This window comes from Lipotes vexillifer, unplaced genomic scaffold (genome assembly GCF_000442215.2).
Source record: "Lipotes vexillifer unplaced genomic scaffold, Lipotes_vexillifer_v1.1 scaffold3, whole genome shotgun sequence".
Classification (NCBI taxonomy): domain Eukaryota; kingdom Metazoa; phylum Chordata; class Mammalia; order Artiodactyla; family Lipotidae; genus Lipotes; species Lipotes vexillifer.
In genome coordinates, this window is record NW_006783631.1 from 7005009 (window position 1) to 7023652 (window position 18644).

The 18644-nt window shown below is 40.8% G+C and overlaps 1 protein-coding gene across 1 annotated transcript in view; it reads left to right on the forward strand.

Annotated features, from left to right (window-relative positions):
- CNTNAP5 (contactin associated protein family member 5) overlaps positions 1 to 18644 on the forward strand; it is an 884418-nt gene that overhangs the window by 544029 nt on the left and 321745 nt on the right. Inside the window, exon 11 of the mRNA XM_007456361.1 lies at positions 6266 to 6372. Within this exon, the coding sequence (XP_007456423.1) occupies positions 6266 to 6372 (107 nt within the window). The remainder of the gene's footprint in view (positions 1 to 6265; positions 6373 to 18644) is intronic.

An 18644-nucleotide genomic window follows, 5' to 3' on the forward strand; every position in this document is an offset into this window, starting at 1 on the left:
GTCGTTTAAAGATGTTGCTTTTATCTGGATTAAAACAGAAAGCCCTTGAAGGGTTTCAATTTGCCTTAGATGTTAATAGGATCTCTCTTGCTTTTGTGTTGGGGACATACTGAAGGGATCGGAGATGGAAGCTGGTAGACCAGTTGGCTGATGATCACAGTTGTTCAGGCAAGAGATGCTGGTGACTCAAACCAGAGTGGTAGCAGGAGGTGATGAGAAGTGGTCACATGCAGGACAGATTCTAAAAGCAGAGCCAGAGACATGTACTCGTCCCTCAGATGAAGGCTGTGAGGGAAGGGGGGGGACTTGCAAGTGTTGGGGTCTGGAGAGTGGTAAGTATGGAGTTGCCCTCCTCTGATAGTGAAGGATGTGAGTAGAGAACTTGGGGGGCAGGAGGCAAAGTATGAGATCAGAAAGTCAGGTTTGGACATGCAGTTTGAAACATCTGACACCCAAGTGGAACTTTGAAGCAGGCAGCTGGATTTATGGGTCTGGAATTCAGGAGAGAAGACTGAACTTGACATATAAATTTGGAAGTCACTGACATGGAAAATCAGGAGATTTGTAATGACTGTTCTCAGTAGTCTAATCTTCGTTTAAGAGAAGCCAAAAATTCATATTGATTCTTTGAAACTTTCTAAATTATAAACATACTGACTATATTTTCCAAAACTATGTTGATTCCCCCTGCTTTCTTAATGCTTTTCCCAGGGTTGGTCTGCTCCAGCTGGAAACTTGTGCTTGGCCTCAGTGAAAGCTAAGTTAGGGAAAGAAGCACTCTGATCTTTCTTAAGGAAAACTGCAGGGGTTCCTTTGTTCTTCCTAATGCCCAGGGGGGTGAAGTGTATTTGGCAGAAAATATGCTTGCCAAAATGCTTGAAACTGGACTCTAGTCTTTGGAGTATGTCAGTCTCTCAGTATTCTGTAAAATACTCTCTTCTATGAAGCAGCTTATCTAACTGTCTCCCTTGCTGTGCATCTTTAAGGAGAAACATTTTCTTTTCCTTCATATCTCCCTGCGAACAAGAAAGCACACTACCAAATAACTGTGAGCCAGAACCATATGCCATGGAAGGCTGGACGGCACCATTAATGAGGTCCATGGGCCTCTCCGGACAACTCTTCCACCCACTTCATCTCTTACGTGGGTGGTCCACAGCTCCAACTAGCAATGAGCCTTCTCTTTTGGAAGAAGTTTTGATTTCGGGGAAAATTATACTTTCTCATATAAAACTCGTATAACACTTTTGTCCCTGTTATATTTTTTTCTTTTCTCCTTCCAATCCTAATTATTTTCTGCCTTTTCTTCAACTCTTTCATTCATCTCCCTTGAAATTATGCACATCCTACTTTTAGAAAGATGCAAACAGCTTCCGATGCGTGTGCCCTGCTCTCCGAGTCCTTGCTGGCACACATCATGATGCTTCTTTGGGCTTCTGAAGAGTATGACATCAACAGTTGTGTTTCTGCTGAAAGCTCTGTTTATTAAACGTCGTACACCACAAGAAGGCACATCTGATTCAGCTATATATGAAATATCATTAGGATTTTAGAAGATAGTTGTTCAGCATGATTATCTCGTAGCAAATTGAATTCAGTGCCTTACACCTAAGATTGTCACTGTCCTCACACTTAATGAGTTCTATTCACTTCCGTAGTTCCACACTGACCTCTTTCTGCGTTCATGTCTCAAGTGCTCAGTGTATACCAAGTAGAGAGAAAAAGAAACAAAACACCAGTTAAAATGAACTGATTAAAGAACACGGAAATTATACTCCTAAAACTGCCCTTTTAAAATAAGCCAGTTGGGGTTATACATCTTTTATTTTGAGTGTCTACTTTACAAATGAGTTTTTCTAATCACAGTGTGCATTGAACCAAAATGAAACAAGCTCAAAGGCAGCCCTGTAAGTATTCATTCAATTTTTTCTCGTTCTAGGAATATTAGATGTTTTTCTTTCCTCAGGTACTCTTGGGGGTGAAGTGTATTTGGCAGAAAATATGCTTGCCAAAATGCTTGAAACTGGACTCTAGTCTTTGGAGTATGTCAGTCTCTCAGTATTCTGTAAAATACTCTCTTCTATGAAGCAGCTTATCTAACTGTCTCCCTTGCTGTGCATCTTTAAGGAGAAACATTTTCTTTTCCTTCATATCTCCCTGCGAACAAGAAAGCACACTACCAAATAACTGTGAGCCAGAACCATATGCCATGGAAGGCTGGACGGCACCATTAATGAGGTCCATGGGCCTCTCCGGACAACTCTTCCACCCACTTCATCTCTTACGTGGGTGGTCCACAGCTCCAACTAGCAATGAGCCTTCTCTTTTGGAAGAAGTTTTGATTTCGGGGAAAATTATACTTTCTCATATAAAACTCGTATAACACTTTTGTCCCTGTTATATTTTTTTCTTTTCTCCTTCCAATCCTAATTATTTTCTGCCTTTTCTTCAACTCTTTCATTCATCTCCCTTGAAATTATGCACATCCTACTTTTAGAAAGATGCAAACAGCTTCCGATGCGTGTGCCCTGCTCTCCGAGTCCTTGCTGGCACACATCATGATGCTTCTTTGGGCTTCTGAAGAGTATGACATCAACAGTTGTGTTTCTGCTGAAAGCTCTGTTTATTAAACGTCGTACACCACAAGAAGGCACATCTGATTCAGCTATATATGAAATATCATTAGGATTTTAGAAGATAGTTGTTCAGCATGATTATCTCGTAGCAAATTGAATTCAGTGCCTTACACCTAAGATTGTCACTGTCCTCACACTTAATGAGTTCTATTCACTTCCGTAGTTCCACACTGACCTCTTTCTGCGTTCATGTCTCAAGTGCTCAGTGTATACCAAGTAGAGAGAAAAAGAAACAAAACACCAGTTAAAATGAACTGATTAAAGAACACGGAAATTATACTCCTAAAACTGCCCTTTTAAAATAAGCCAGTTGGGGTTATACATCTTTTATTTTGAGTGTCTACTTTACAAATGAGTTTTTCTAATCACAGTGTGCATTGAACCAAAATGAAACAAGCTCAAAGGCAGCCCTGTAAGTATTCATTCAATTTTTTCTCGTTCTAGGAATATTAGATGTTTTTCTTTCCTCAGGTACTCTTTGCCTCTCAGAAACCCATCATTTTTTTTGAGTGACCATAAACAAATGAATTTCTAGCCTACATATTCGTTGGTAAATTGAGTTTAGTAACACTGTAATAGAAGGTCTGTGTGAGGCTTTTTAAATATGTTCAAAGTACCCAGCTAGTTCTTATACTATTCCACAAGATCCTTCCCCCTACACGCCCCACTTAGCTTGGCAATATTGAGTTTTAAAAATGCTTTAAAAAGTGTAACATTGTAAGGAAAAATGTGTTTCTATTGCTGTTTGTATTTATAGGATGCTGATTTACAAAAAGTTAAGATTGTTAGTTGGAAAGAAGAGAATCCCAACACAAGCTAGCCTGAATAAATAGGGGGTTTTCCCAGAAAGATCTTGGGTTGTCTCACAGAATGTAAGCTAGATTAAAACAACCAGCCCTCAGAAAGTTCAGGGATGCAACCTAATCTTGGAAACAGCAGAGATCCGCCATACAAATATTGTCAGGATTCTCTCCATCTGTCTTTTCTGCTGCATTCTGGACCTCAGCATTTTTTTCTCTCTCTCTTCTTCACTGCAGATAAGCTTTCTTCTCATGGCTGAAAACATGGCCAATGACAACTTCTGAGTTTTTATTTTATAGCTTCAGTCATCAAAAAAGGGGCTGATCTGAACTTTCTTGGTGCCAAAACCAAAAGAACTATAGGATAACTACCTACTGACCTGGCTTTGCTCATCTTTCCATCTTTAAAGCAATTAACTTTTTGTTGGTGGAGGGAGGGGAACAGTAATACCATTGTTTGTCAGTCACGGAATCTGACTCGTGTGTGTGTGTGTGTGTGTGTGTGTGTGTGTGTGTGCGCGATTGGGGGAGGAGAGTGGGATGGGGTGGGATTGAGCAGCCATAGACATGTCATGTAAGAATTTGAGAGGTTCAGAGGGGAAAGATCTTGAGAAAAGTACACTGCAGGAGAAGCAGTATTCAGAAACAAGGAGTTCTGGATGCAAAAGAAGAAAAGGTGTGGAGGAGGGTGGACCTTCACAGGCTCTCTATCAGGGCACACCCAGAGGCAGAGGTTCTTGCTTGGATTTTGTTCGTGAGGACACTTATGCTTCAAGTTTATCTAACTTCCCCACAGCACAAGGTTACCTGTGTCGGGGGGTGGCGGGCAGAAACCTGTGGTTTATCTGAGTAACAAGCCTGTTTCTTTTCCACCAAGCTGGGTGGGGGAATCCAGAGGAAGGGTAGAATTTGGAGTATGGAAGGGATCATTTTTTGGTTTATTTATTGATTGGTTGGATTTTGTGATCATGTTCCAGAGCAAAATTACTGAGTCCCTTTCCCCCCCGGCTTTTTTCTGTGTTTTGAAGCCTTAGCTGGACACCATGGAGTTATCAAAAGGTTTTTCCCAAACAGAAGCCCTGTCAGCACAAACAACAGTTTGCTGTGCTGAGCAGAAAATTTCTAATAATATGTCTGGACGTATTCAGGAATATTAGTTTCTGGGCTTTGAAACAATCATTGCTGGAGGGTTTCCTACCTATGTAGGACACTTAGGGTAAATCATCTTACTTTTCCTTGCCTCACATTTTCGGAGGCTGCACAATGAACCCTTTTGTTGTATTATACCACTTCTGTGATTTCGCTGTTTATACCCTGTCCCTGTTGAAATTCATGAGATTTTACTCTTCCCGTAAAGATTGTTTTCAAAAATTTCAGTGTTTAGCATTGCGTTTACTCTTAATTTTATTTGTCATACATATTGAGCACTTGCCTGGTTATTTTTTAGAAGAGTACCCGCAGTGTAGAGGTTTTAAATCATGTATGTAAGAGATGAAGAGAATTACCCAAAGACACCATGTAATAAATTGCTGAGCTGGGATTTGTGCTGAGATATATGTAACCCTGAAGTCTGTGATCTATGTCGAGAAGAAATGAATGTTGCCTTCACTCCCCTTAGCCCAAGTGACACTTAACATTTGTCCTTGTTATTTTTGCAGTATAAAATGTTTGTTTTACTTCATTGTGGCCGTACTTCATATCTTGAATTTTCACTTAATCCACTCCCAGTCTGTTTTTTTTTTTTGCGGTATGCAGGCCTCTCACTGTTGTGGCCTCTCCCGTTGTGGAGCACAGGCTCCGGACTCGCAGGCTCAGCGGCCATGGCTCATGGGCCCAGCCGCTCCGTGGCACGTGGGATCTTCCTGGACCGGGGCACGAACCCGTGTCCCCTGCATCAGCAGGCGGACTCTCAACCACTGCGCCACCAGGGAAGCCCCCAGTCTGTTTTAATCCTTTTTGTTAACATCATTTGTAGTAGCTTTATGATAGCCCATTAATATTATGTACTACAACTTTCCTAAGAAATCTTCTCATGTTGGAAACTTACATGGATTCATCATGGCATCATTGTGAATAAGGATAATTAGCACACATAGTTTTATGTTTTGAAATACATCCTAAAGATAAAGCCATCTAAGGGTGATTTCTGGGTTAACTTATATGAATGTTTCAGAGAGTTTTTAAAGTGTATGGTGAAAAGCTTTTTCAGGATAGTCATACTGTTTTCATTATAAGTAGTAAAGGCCTCATTTTAAGGGTGTTATTGGCTCTGTTAATAATTATAGAATTTCCTAGTATGTTAATTGAACAGATACCATCTTTTCAAATTCATGGGGAGTTTAAAATAGATTCCTGGCCATCACCCAAAAGAGAAGCAGGAGGATTATGACCTCAATTATTTGCCCCTTTCCCCTTTCCTTTAAAAATGCAAAATCTTTTAAAAATGCAAAATCTTTTAAAAATGCAAAACCTTTTAAAAATGCAAAATTACATCTTTGTCTATTTTGTTCTACAGTAAGTGAAAAACCTTACAAATTCTGACCACTTCAAATTAACTTTAAGTCAATGAACATGTGCCCCAGTGTTGAAATGCTTTATTTAATTGCCTAAATCAGCCCTGAGCCTTTCTTTGCCCAGTAGTACCAGGTGGACCCACCTCTTGTGGTGAAACCATTGTCTTATGTTCACGTATTCAAGTCTCACTCAGGAATGGGAGTAGAGCAGACCGATTTCTACCATTAATTCATGTAGTTGGATATAAGACGTTTTTGTTTTTCCCCTTATTTCAACTGATTTGGTTTTTTTGTTTGATTTTGCTCCATCTCTAAGGTGTTTGCCAAACTACTGTGAACATGGAGGAAGCTGCTTCCAGTCCTGGGTGACCTTCTACTGTAACTGCAGTGACACAGGTTACGTGGGCGCCACCTGCCATAACTGTGAGTAGACTCATGCCTACCCATTATCAGGGATAATGTCAGGATATATTCAACATGGGGTGGGCACGTTTTAGTCATTCCTTCAGTGTGTGATCCTTTTTTTTTTTTTTTTTTTTAATTTTTGGCTGCATTCAGTCTTCACTACTGTGCATGGGCTTCCTCCGGTTGCTGCGAGTGTGGGCTTCTCTTTGTTGTGGTGCAGGGGCTTCTCACTGCAGTGGCTTCTCTTGTTGCAGAGCACGGGCTCTAGGTGTGCAAGCTTCAGTAGTTGCAAAACACGGGCTCAAAGTTGTGGCTCTTGGGCTCAGTAGTTGCGCCTCACCAGCTCTAGAGTGCAGGCTCAGTAGTTGTGGCACATAGCCTTAGTTGCTCCACAGCATGTGGGATCTTCCTGGACCAGGGATCGAACCCATGTCCCCTGCATTGGCAGGTGGATTCTTAACCACTGCACCACCAGGGAAGTTCCCAACGTGTGTTTCTTGAGAGCATACTCTGCCAAACACTGTGGTGAGCATGGAGGATGCACAAATACAAAGCCATATCATCATGAAGCTCAAGATCTACCAGGAAGACAGACAGAAAATAGGATAAGTGTTGAGGTAGAGGAAAGACAAGGTGCTGTAGGCACACAAAGAAGAGCTCTGAAGTCAACTGCATTTTCTAGCTGGGCTAAGTTAGGCTGTGCAATAAACAACGTGCATCTTGGTGGTGTAAGTAATGAGCAGTTGAATCATGCCTGTGTTACCTGCATATCACAGGTCTGCAGGGCACCCCCTTCCCAAGGTGTTCTTATTCTGGGAAGCTGACAGAGACTCCATCATCTGGAATGTTGCCCTGTCAGGGAGAGGGATGCACAGGGAAACGTGTGCATGTTTTTAAAAGCTTCTACCTGGAAGTTTCTACTTGGACACTTCTACCTGGAAGTGGCAAATGTTACTTCCACTCATGGAATCATTGGCCAAATAAAGTCCCATAAGCACCTAACTTCAAGGGGGTAGGAAGTGTCATCTTACCATGGTATCTGAGACAATAGAGCCAGCATATTGGTGATAAGTACTGACAATGTCTGTGTGTCCATGTTGGGGAGGCTTCAGATAGAAGGTTTGAGCTGATCTCGTGATAGGAAAGTGGCAGACAAGGAAAAGAAAAAAGGAAACTGAAACTGCAAGTAGTTTCACATGGTGGGAGAGTTCTGACAGTAAGTGGTAAGAAAGGAAGCAGGAAGTGAGGAACCTGGAGCACACAGAGAATAAGGGGAGAGGAGGAAAAAGTAAAGGAAGAACAGCAGCGCCACAATTTCCATAATTCGATAGTCCTGTCAGGGTCACCAAACAAAAAAAACACATGACAAAATAGAGAAGGTTTGCCGTTTGGAGAATTGTATGTCAAACTGTGTGAAATGAACTGTAAGTTTAACTGACAAAGATGTAATTGGAAGGTGCTGGCTATAGTTGTAGGAGATTTCACAGAAAATGTGAACTTCGAAATTGACTTAGAAGGTAGAGGAGTGGGAGAAGGGCCTTCTAGAATAATGTAAGAGCCAAGCCAAGGCTGGACATATTCTGAGGACTTCAAGGAGACTATCACTCAGGGCCAGATCTCACCTGTTTTCCCTGCTGTTCCTGGCATGGCACTCAGAATGCAGAAAGGGAATGGTAGATGCCAGCTGGGCTAGAATCAGACTCTGATCCAGGATGAACAGCGCTGATGCTCTCATCCCTGCAGACATCTCAGCCATTCTGTGGCCTCTTCTATGCCTTGTAATGTAACATTCACCAATGGTGACCACAGAGAAGGCTAAGCAAATCAGAGAAGAAATAGCCCATTTGCCATCATGAGATGACATTATTACTGTTAGTTGCCTGTAGAAGTGAAAAACACTGCCTGGCTTTATAATGATATAACTTACTTAAAATTTTCTATTTAGAGATTTGGAACAGTGAACAACAGACTGAGAGAGATTAGATTTAATTTTTAGCAAACTCTTATACTTGAACAAGGACAAAATTTTAACACGCTGGAACTTGTTTTCTCACAGATCCTGTAAAGGAAAACTAACAAAATCGTGTGGACCATTTTAGGGCTAAAATTACAAGTTTTTATTTAAGATTCTCAATTAATACCAATCTATAATTTTTTAAAAAATTAATTAATTTTTGACTGTGTTGGGTCTTCATTGCTGCATGCGGGCTTTCTCTAGTTGCAGCAAGCTGGGGCTACTTTTCATTGCAGTGCACGGGCTTCTCACTGCGGTGGCTTCTCCTGTTGTGGAGCACAGGCTCCAGGCACACGGGCTTCAGTAGTTGTGGCATGCAGGCTCAGTAGTTGTGGCACACAGGCTTAGTTGCTCTGCGGCATGCGGAATCTTCCCGGACCAGGGCCCAAACCTGTGTCCCCTGCATTGGCAGGCAGATTCTTAACCACTGCACCACCAGGGAAGCCCCCCAGTCTATAAATGTTGAGTCCGGTTCCAGAACTATTATCCCTAAACAGCCAAGAACAACATATACTTGGACAGATACATTGTAGGACACATACAGGACTGTCCAGATTGTATGGACAATGCTCTTGTAAGAAGCTCAGAGGCAACCAGAGTGGCCATCAGTTTAATAGTGAGATGAGAGAAACTTGAAGATTTAAGTCAAAACTATCCAAATACTGGCCAAATCATATGAGAACATTCCTATGATTTGTAAAGCTTATTCTGTTCACTTTCTCCTAATTTAATAATATTTTGAGAAGTTCATCTCTACGGATGCTCTCCTCCTTTAAATTTATCCATCCATCATGCTAAAAATAGAAGATTTCCAACTCTATAAAAAAAAGCGTGAACTTAAAAGTCGATGGATGTGAGGTGCTGATTTTTAAAGGAACACTGTCAAAGTTGATGAGCAGGAAACTTAACATACCAAGCCTTAAAAATCTCATTCTCTTTTTATCCCCCTTTCTGTGACATTACTCAGGGTTTATACCATGGGCTGCAACACTATTAAACCCCTCCTTCCCTTCTGGGCACGTAGCCAGGACAGATCAGTGGTGCTTGGGTGGCTGTGAGGTTTGGATGCCTATGCAATTCAAGAATTTATCTCCCTTTAACTAATCCCTCTCCCCCCCCCCCCAATTGGGTGAGGGGCACTGTTTTACGTCACATGTGTAAATTGAGTAAATCAAGTCATGTTTTCCTGCCTTCAGAAAATCTGTGTCCCGAACGTAGGGCATCAGAAATGAGAGCTGCTAAAATACAGAAAACAGAACAGAGGATCCCCTCAGGTCAAAGCAAAACAAGCAAGTTCACAAACCTGCTAGTGTGGAAATGGCAATGCCCTTGGTGTGCTGGGCTGTAATTCCTTGAAACAGTCATGCACAATCAGAAGAGTCGATGCAAGACCTTTAGATTTGTAAGACGGTTTATAATGATACTTAAAACTCGTAATTTCTTGACTACTGGTCTTTTGCCTTTTCGTGCTCTTTAGGATTAGTTTGGTTTTTTTCATTCTTGGTGCATCCTAGTAAATGTGAACCGATAGGGCTAAGGACAGATATGATTCGCTTCTTTCTATCTCGCTTTGTGGATAAGAGAGCGGTCTGGCTGAGGAGGAGGGTATGACGGAACTCTAAGGAATGGTACAATGGGAATTCCCAAAGTCCTTAAACATGGTAGGTTGCTGTTAAAAGTAGATATGTCAGGGCTTCCCTGGCGGCGCAGTGGTTGAGAGTCTGCCTGCCGATGCGGGGGACACGAGTTCGTGCCCTGGTCTGGGAGGATCCCACATGTCGCAGAGCGGCTGGGCCCGTGAGCCATGGCCGCTGAGCCTGCGCGTTCGGAGCCTGTGCTCTGCAACGGGAGAGGACACAACAGTGAGAGGCCCGCGTACCACACACACACACACAAAACAAATAATAAAGTAGCTATGTCATCATTGCATTTCAATTTTCTTTCCTCCTTACCTGATGACATATAAAGAACTTGGGTACACAATTTATGTTACTTTTCAAACACACTTGGTTCAAAGCCTCCTGCTTAACAAGATATGATGATTATGTGGGCACTTCCTCTCCAATCTGTGGCAGCTTCCCCACAGAAGAAGGAAATATGAGACCATCACTTATCCCATGAACTGACATTAAACATTATGTCTGTAAGTTGCTTTGGTCAGCAACTTTCTCCCCTAAGTTGTATCCTATTTGCCAGAGAGAAAACTGAAGGTAAAATAATGTTTTCAGTCCAGATTAAGTCCTGGCAACCCACTCAGTGATCAGAGCCTTCCGATCACCAGAGCTGGTTATTGGTTTTCTAAAATGTGCAAGTTTAGAAGGCTGTGTAATTGAAGCCAAACTACTGAGTACTCAAGGTGTATCTTGGCCATGGTATATTATGAATCCAAGTTAAGATTAAAAGGAAGAGGTTTTGTTATGGGAGCTTAATCATAGATTAGTCTACAACATAATGATAAAGTGAGGTGGGTATTATTATTCTCCCCATTTTATAGATGAGCACACTGAAGCCCAGAAGGTTACGTATCTTCCTCAAGGTAACATATGTAGCCAATGAAGGAGCTGGGATTTCAATAGAAGGAATCTGGCTATGATGCAAGATAAGCCCCATATCTTATTTCCTTTCTCAAATAACGAAGACATTTTGCAAACCTCTGTATATGAACTTAGTGATGGGACATTCATGACGTCTTTCATACTGCTTGAGACCCAGTAGGATCTGTGATACCAGATAGAAAATGCAGTTCTAGAAGACTGAGAGGTGAGACCGTTTTTGTGTTCTAGAATAATCATGAAATCATCCTTGAAGGAAGTAGGTTGAGTCAGCACTTGAAAGACAGCTCAAATTAAAATGGATAAAAAGACAAGGGAAGCCTATTGAAAACAGAGGTTGCTGAGAGCCAAGGTGTGATGGTAGAATATATATGCTGTGATTTGGGACAATGCAGATGTTTGCCTGACTCAAGAAAGGGCAAATAGCTCTTTTCATTCATTCCTGAAGCCCAAGTGGTATTCCCATAAAGCACTTTCCCCGAGGGGAAATCTGAGCTCACTTCCCTTTATTACCAAAGCTTTTCACACGTTATTGCAGTATCTATAAATATGACTTTAATGACTGCATAATAAATAGTCTATTTAATGGCTTCTTGTTTTTATTCAACCATTTAAATCTTTTTCTTGGGTGGGGGATGAGGAACCCTGTGTTGTTTCCAAATATTTATTATTCTAACCAATACCACAGGGGGCATCTTTGTGCTTAAATAAATTTTAACCCCACATGTTCCATTGTTTTCTTGAACTGGGCATAGGAATGGCGTATTTGAGTCAAAGATTATGAATCATTTTAAGGATCTTGATTTATATTTCAACTAGCTTTCCTAAAGTTTTGCTACAGTTTATACTCTGATCACTATTTTTTGAGATATCTTGTTTCACCTTCTAAGCCAGAATTGTTTACTATATGTTATAAAACTATTTTACATGTTTTTTACTAAAACATTTGCATACTTTTAAAGTTAATTAATTAATTTATTTTTGGCTGCATTGGGTCTTCGTTGCTGCGTGCAGGCTTTCTCTAGTTGCGGTGAGCAGGGGCTACTCTTCCTTGCAGTGTGCGGGCTTCTCATTCCTGTGGCTTCTCTTGTTGTGGAACATGGGCTCTAGACGTGCGGGCTTCAGTAGCTGTGGCACGCAGGCTTAGTTGCTCCACGGCATGTGGGATCTTCCCAGACCAGGGCTCGAACCCATGTCCCCTGCATTGGCAGGTGGATTCTTAACCACCGTGCCACCAGGGAAGTCCCATGACACATTTTCATATTGATATGGAAATTATTATGGACCCTCATGATGAATTCCAGATGAAGAATAAGGTTTTATAGGTGAATTATGCAGTAGGAATAAGATTATCTCTACAGAACTGTAGAGATAATCATTCAACAAGTATGTACCTTTTGAAAGCACATCTGATGTCAGTAACCAGGCAACTGACAGTGACTCTCACCTTGCGCGGACTCGGTAAGGACCCAAGTACTTACTCCTCATTTTCCACATGTCTCCTCATGAGTGGGACTATCCTTGATCTCCTCAGTATCTATATCTGATCACATTCACATGGACACTTTTCCGGAGTCTCTTCACCATTTCTCAGCCTTTGCAAATCCCTTTTTACCATGTAGCCTCTCCGACATCCTAACAATGCCTTTCAGCTCACTTTTCAGCTTGGCAAGAAGATGTCTGCTTTCCTCCTCTCCCAAGCTTGACATAGTGCCTCCCCCATTGGACAATGAATAGCCAGGTATTGATTGGGAGCATATCAAGTTGTCTGACAATCAGCCTCTAAGGTAGCCATCATAGAGGGATAACACTTTAGCTATTTTAGTAGTAGGTAAATGGTCCTCTCACTGCATGATATTTCATGGTTGAAATGAAAGGTTAGAGACGGTAGGGGATTCTGGTAATAAGAGGTTTATTTAAAAGCAGGACTCATATCTCTTTCCTCAGGTCAACTCATATCCTAATATTATTCTGTGGGTTTCCTATCAAGATCTAAAGAAAATTCATCTCCAGGGTTAACCCTGAATGCCATCAGCAGCTGTTCTAAGCTGCAACTAGCTACCTAAAGTAGAAGAAGAAAAACAAAAACAGTAATGCATTTTTTTATCTTTTTATCTTATATTGGAGTACAGTTGATTAACAATACTGTGTTAGTTTCTGGTGTACAACAAAGCGATTCAGTTATACATGTAGATGTATCTGTTCTTTTTCAAATTATTTTCCCAATTAGGTTGTTACAGAATATTGAGCAGAGTTCCTTGTGCTATACAGTAGGGATGAATTGTTGAATCCACACTCTGGTTCATTTTATGACACTAGCCTTTGGTGTCATCATTACCTTTATTCATGTTAACTCCCCCACTGAGACTCTAAACTCCTTTAGGGGAGGAACTGTGTCTTGCTTACATTTGTACTAACCAATCTAAAGAACTGGTGACATCCAGGGCATATCATGTAATTGGTGAAACAGACAGTTACACAGAAAGAGATAACTCATTGTGCCATTAAATGGGGACTCTGTAAGGACAGGATGGTGTCTGAATCTTCTCTGTGTCCCCAACCCTTTTTCTAATCCCTGACACATCATAGGTGTCTGCTGTTGGCTGTATACATGGATGGATAAATCAGATAGGAGCACACAGTAATGTGGAGTTACTGGGGTAAGGGCACTGTCCCTTTCTCGGGGAGGTGATAAAGTTTTCACAATAATTGACATTTGAGCAGAGGTTTGAAGGATGAGAAAGAACAAAAGACAGAGACACATGAAGTGTCTTGCAGCAGGGAGTGCTATGAGCTGCTTAGCACAGCTGGAATCTAAGGTGAAATGGAGGAAAGGAGAGTCAGGATTTGCAGACAGAAGAGAAGATGGGTGATTCATTGAGAAGGAGCTTGTTTCTCTGTTGAGCACCTAGGAGCCAGCCACAGTTTCTTGGTTTTGTTCTAATGCTGAGAATTGACTTGCTAATATATATTTTGTTGTTTTTTGTTTTTTATTATTTTGTAAGTTCTTTTTGGAACTCTAACTGTGATAGTATCATGGAACATGCACCGAAGTTGGAAGACAACTTCATGTTGGGTGCAAGGGTCCAAGTTGGGTATGTGTTGGGCGCAAGGGAGAGATATGATGCTATTTGCAATTATGTGAGCAGCAAATAATGAGAGAGCAAGCTAGAAAGAAGGGACCTGACTTGAAAGGCATATCTAACATTGGATCAAACAGACTTGGAGACAAATCGAATACAGCAGAGAGAAGGATGGCTTGTAGCATTGTAGCTTGGAAGACTTCATGAATGAAGGATGTAGTGACTAAGTCCCCAGGTCGCTCTGGGCCTGACAGTTAAATCCAGGCTCTACAACTTATAAGATGTATAACCGAGGGTGAGTTATGTGAGTGCTGTGTGCCTTAATGTCCTCGTTTGTGATACGTGGCTAGTAATAGCAGCCACGTAATGGAAATATCATGAGGATTAAATAAAAGAATTCCCATAAAGTATTTAGCCTTGTGCCTGGCAAATGCAAAGCCCCTGATCCATGTCAGCTACCATTTGAACAGATGGAAGACATGCAGACCAAGGCAAAGACTTAGCAGATGAAATCTTCAGTTTAGTTTGGGGCATGATGTTTGCCTGGAGATATGTTACCTATGCAGAAGTATCTGGACATCCCAGAGTCAGGTCCTGGAGGAAAGATCATAATCACTGGGTGTATAGTTGCTGAAGCCTTTTGAATAGTTGAAGTCAATCAGATATGGTGGGCCAAGTGTGGAAACTGCCAAGTAAAATATTTTAAGGAGCTCAAGAAGAGATACAATTGAGACACAACTAAGAAGGAAGTGTGAGGAAAGAAAAAGGAAGAACGAAATAAAAATGGTAACGTAAAAGGCAGAAGAATAGAGTTCTGAGAATAGATTATAAACAGAAATGTCCAAGCAATGTGCTCCAGGTTACTTCATCATTGTGCTTGGTCATAGTTGAATGGCTGGATGTTTACATAAGAAGTTGGAGAAAATCACAATAAGTGAAAGAAAGACAACGGTTTTCAAAAATTTATTTTTTAATTAATTAATTTTTATTGAAGTATAATTGGTTTACAATGTGTTAGTTTCAGGTGTACAGCAAAATGATTCAGTTATATATAAATATATATTCTTTTTCAGAATTTTTTCCACTATAGATTATTAAAAGATAATGAGTATGGGTCCCTGTGCTGTATAGTAGGTCCATGTTGGTTATCTATTTTTTTTTTTTTTTTTTTTTTTCCTTGCGTTATGCGGGCCTCTCACTGTTGTGGCCTCTCGCATTTGCGGAGCACAGGCTCCGGACACGCAGGCTCAGTGGCCATGGCTCACGGGCCCAGCCGCTCCGCGGCATGTGGGATCTTCCCGAAACGGGGCACGAACCCGCGTCTCCTGCATCGGCAGGCGGACTCTCAAGCACTGCGCCACCAGGGAAGCCCTATTTTTTGTTTTTTGACTTGTACCTATTTATTCTTTTTTTTTTAACATCTTTATTGGAGTATAATTGCTTTACAATGGTGTGTTAGTTTCTGCTTTATAACAAAGCGAATCAGTTATACATAAACATATGTTCCCATATCTCTTCCCTCTTGCGTCTCCCTCCCTCCCACCCTCCCTATCCCACCCCTCTAGGTGGTCACAAAGCACCAAGCTGATCTCCCTGTGCTATGCGGCTGCTTCCCACTAGCTATCTATTTTACGTTTGGTAGTGTATATATGTCCATGCCACCTTCTCACTTTGTCACAGCTTATATAGAGTACTGCATATATGTTAATCCTAAACTCCTAATTTATCTCTCCCCACCACCTTTCCCCTTTGGTAACCATAAGTTTGTTTTCTATGTCTGTGGGTCTATTTCTGTTTCATATGTAAGTTCATTTGCATCATTTTTTATATTCCACATATAAACGATATCATATGATATTTGTCTTTCTCTGTCTGACTTACTTCACTTAGTATGATGATCTCTAGGTCCATCCATGTTGCTGCAAATGGCTTTATTTCATTCTTTTTTATGGCTGAATAGTATTTCATTGTGTATATATTTACCACATCTTCTTTATCCATTCATCTGTTGATGGACACCTAGGTTGTTTCCATGTCTTGACTATTGTAAGTAGTGCTTCTATGAATATAGTGGTGCATATATCTTTTTGAATTAGAGCTTTTCCAGATATGTGCCCAAGAGTGGGATTGCTGGATCATATGGCAACTCTATTTTTAGTTTTTTAAGGAACTTCCATATGGTTTTTCATAGTGGCTGCACCAATTTACATTCCTAGCAACTGTGTAGGAGGGTTCCCTTTTCAAGAGACTTTGTTAATTGATAGCTATCATAGGTGTTGTCAGGATCCAGGTGATTCAAAACCATTACCTGCCATTGAAGTGATTTTACTCTCCTTCAGGAGGAAAGACCAATATCTTTGCATCCGTTAATAAACAAGTAATGCAAGGTGGTGTGCAGTTATGTGCATGGGTCTGACTGCAAGGTGCCTGCAAGTCTGTGAAGAGAGAGATTAGAGCAGGATGAGCTGAGGTGAAAGGCTTCTTGGAGGATTGGTCTGGCCTGGACACAAGGGAGGGACTTGGGTAGGCAGAGAAGTCTTAGGAGAGTGTTTTTCAAGGGTGAGAATCAAAGGAAGGATTTGAAATAAGGAAGAGCATGGAGACTGTTTGGGTTTTACTCAAGGCACAGCGTAAGGGCAAGGGAAGGAACATCCCTTGAGCTTCTTTTAAGGGCCATGCACTGTACTGGGTGGTTTATATAGGTCATCTCATTCTCTGAGGCACCCTCACATCCTTAGCTCTAACCTTGTTAGACTGTGACTTCTTCGGACAGCGGGGTCTTCACATATGCAAATCTCCTGACCAGAGATTCTTCTTACACTGGCTTTGCTTGAGTAACTTTGTCAACTCCTGCAAGAAGCCTACCCAGACCTTTCCTAGACGTTGCTCCCCCTTGTCCCTTTAGCATCCACTCACAGAGAATTGATTCCACCATATCAAAATTAAAGGTTTAGTTCTTGTTTTTCTTCCTACACTGCCAGTTTTCCATGTGTTCCTCTCTCTGGCACTAGCTGGCACATAGTAGAGGATCAATGAATGTAAATATCTTTTGATGGCCCAAATGCTTAAAGCCACAGAGCTGGTGGAAGTGGGATTTGAACTCAGTTCTAGATGGTTTGAAAGTGCTTCCTCTCCACATTAAAACATCTCTAAGTGTTGAGTATGACCTATTTAGGAAAATAATCTAAAAAAGAATGGATATATGTATAACTGATTCACTGTGCTGTACACCTGAAACTAGCACAACATTGTAAATCAACTAGACTCCAATAAAATTTTTTTAAGATCTCTAAATGGAAGAAAGAGCACACTTAAATATTTTATGGAACATGGTAGGATTATAAACAAATGGATATGAAGACTTCTGATTCAACAGGAGGAGGAATGAAGGTTGTATATACACCTCGGATCGATTCTCTTCCTTTTGAACATATCTCAACGATTTAAGTGTTTCCCACAGTCATTTCCTCCATGGTGATTTGTTTTATTTGTTCTTTCCTTCCTCTTTATCTCCATCTCTCACTCTACCTCCCCTTCCCCTCTTTAATTGAAGCTGCAGTAAAGCTAACTTCAAATACTTACATTGGATTGACAATGTGCAAAAATGTAGTCACAAGGTTTAGCTTTTTTCCAAATCCTTAGAAGCAACACAAGATGCCCAAATATGAAAGAAGATAATTAACTGGAGATAATTTAATTGTTGATGTTGCCTTCCTTTGGAGAACCATTGATATTTACTTTGAACACTGAACGGGAACAATGCACATTTATTTCTAATGGATTTCAGTCAACAAAAGACTGATTGCCATAGAAATACAAAGCTCTGGTATATCCCATGAGTTAGGAGTAATCTGGATTGGGTATATACATATTAAACTCAATATATAAGACACATTTTCCATCTGTGCCTCAGCTTTGGATCCAGACAGATCTAGGTATAGTTATAGCTTTCTGCTCTTGGACAAATTACTTGCTCTTTTTTGGCATTAGTTGCTTAATCTCTAAAATAATAACTCATTTAACAGTTATTGTGTGGATTAGAGGTAGGGGACAAAAAATTTCTAGCATAATATTTGGGATTTGGCATTTCCGTGTTAAATGGTGTCTACTATATATTTAAAATTATGTGTTTGAAAGTTTTGGTGTACTTTTCATATAAGGGACATTCAATAATTTATCTTCCTATGCTATCAAATCATAAGGCTGTAGGAACGCTTTTTACACTGTAGATTACTAAACAGATATTAGGTTCTGGCATAGGTGTTGCCATTGGTGAAAGAACAGAGAGGTGATTGTCATAGAAAGAAGCCCAGGCTGGGATCAAGAGACCTGAGTCAGATCTATTTGTCATAAATGACCCTAGGCAAGTCACATACTTCTTGTAACCCATATTCCTCAAGGGTATAATATTGATTATCCTGGATTGTACATGGTCACTATGAAGGGTTATTTTGATTTTCCCCAGTTGTATGACTCGGAACAAGTGTATTGACACCCTGTAGGGTGTTGCAGTCACGCCTTCCAATAGCGTGTTATCATTATACTCTACAGTTGCTATTTCTCCTCTTTGCCATTTTCTGATGTTCTAGTTCAGAATAATATTTGCAGAGATCATATAGCCCATATCTTGACTATGGTTTA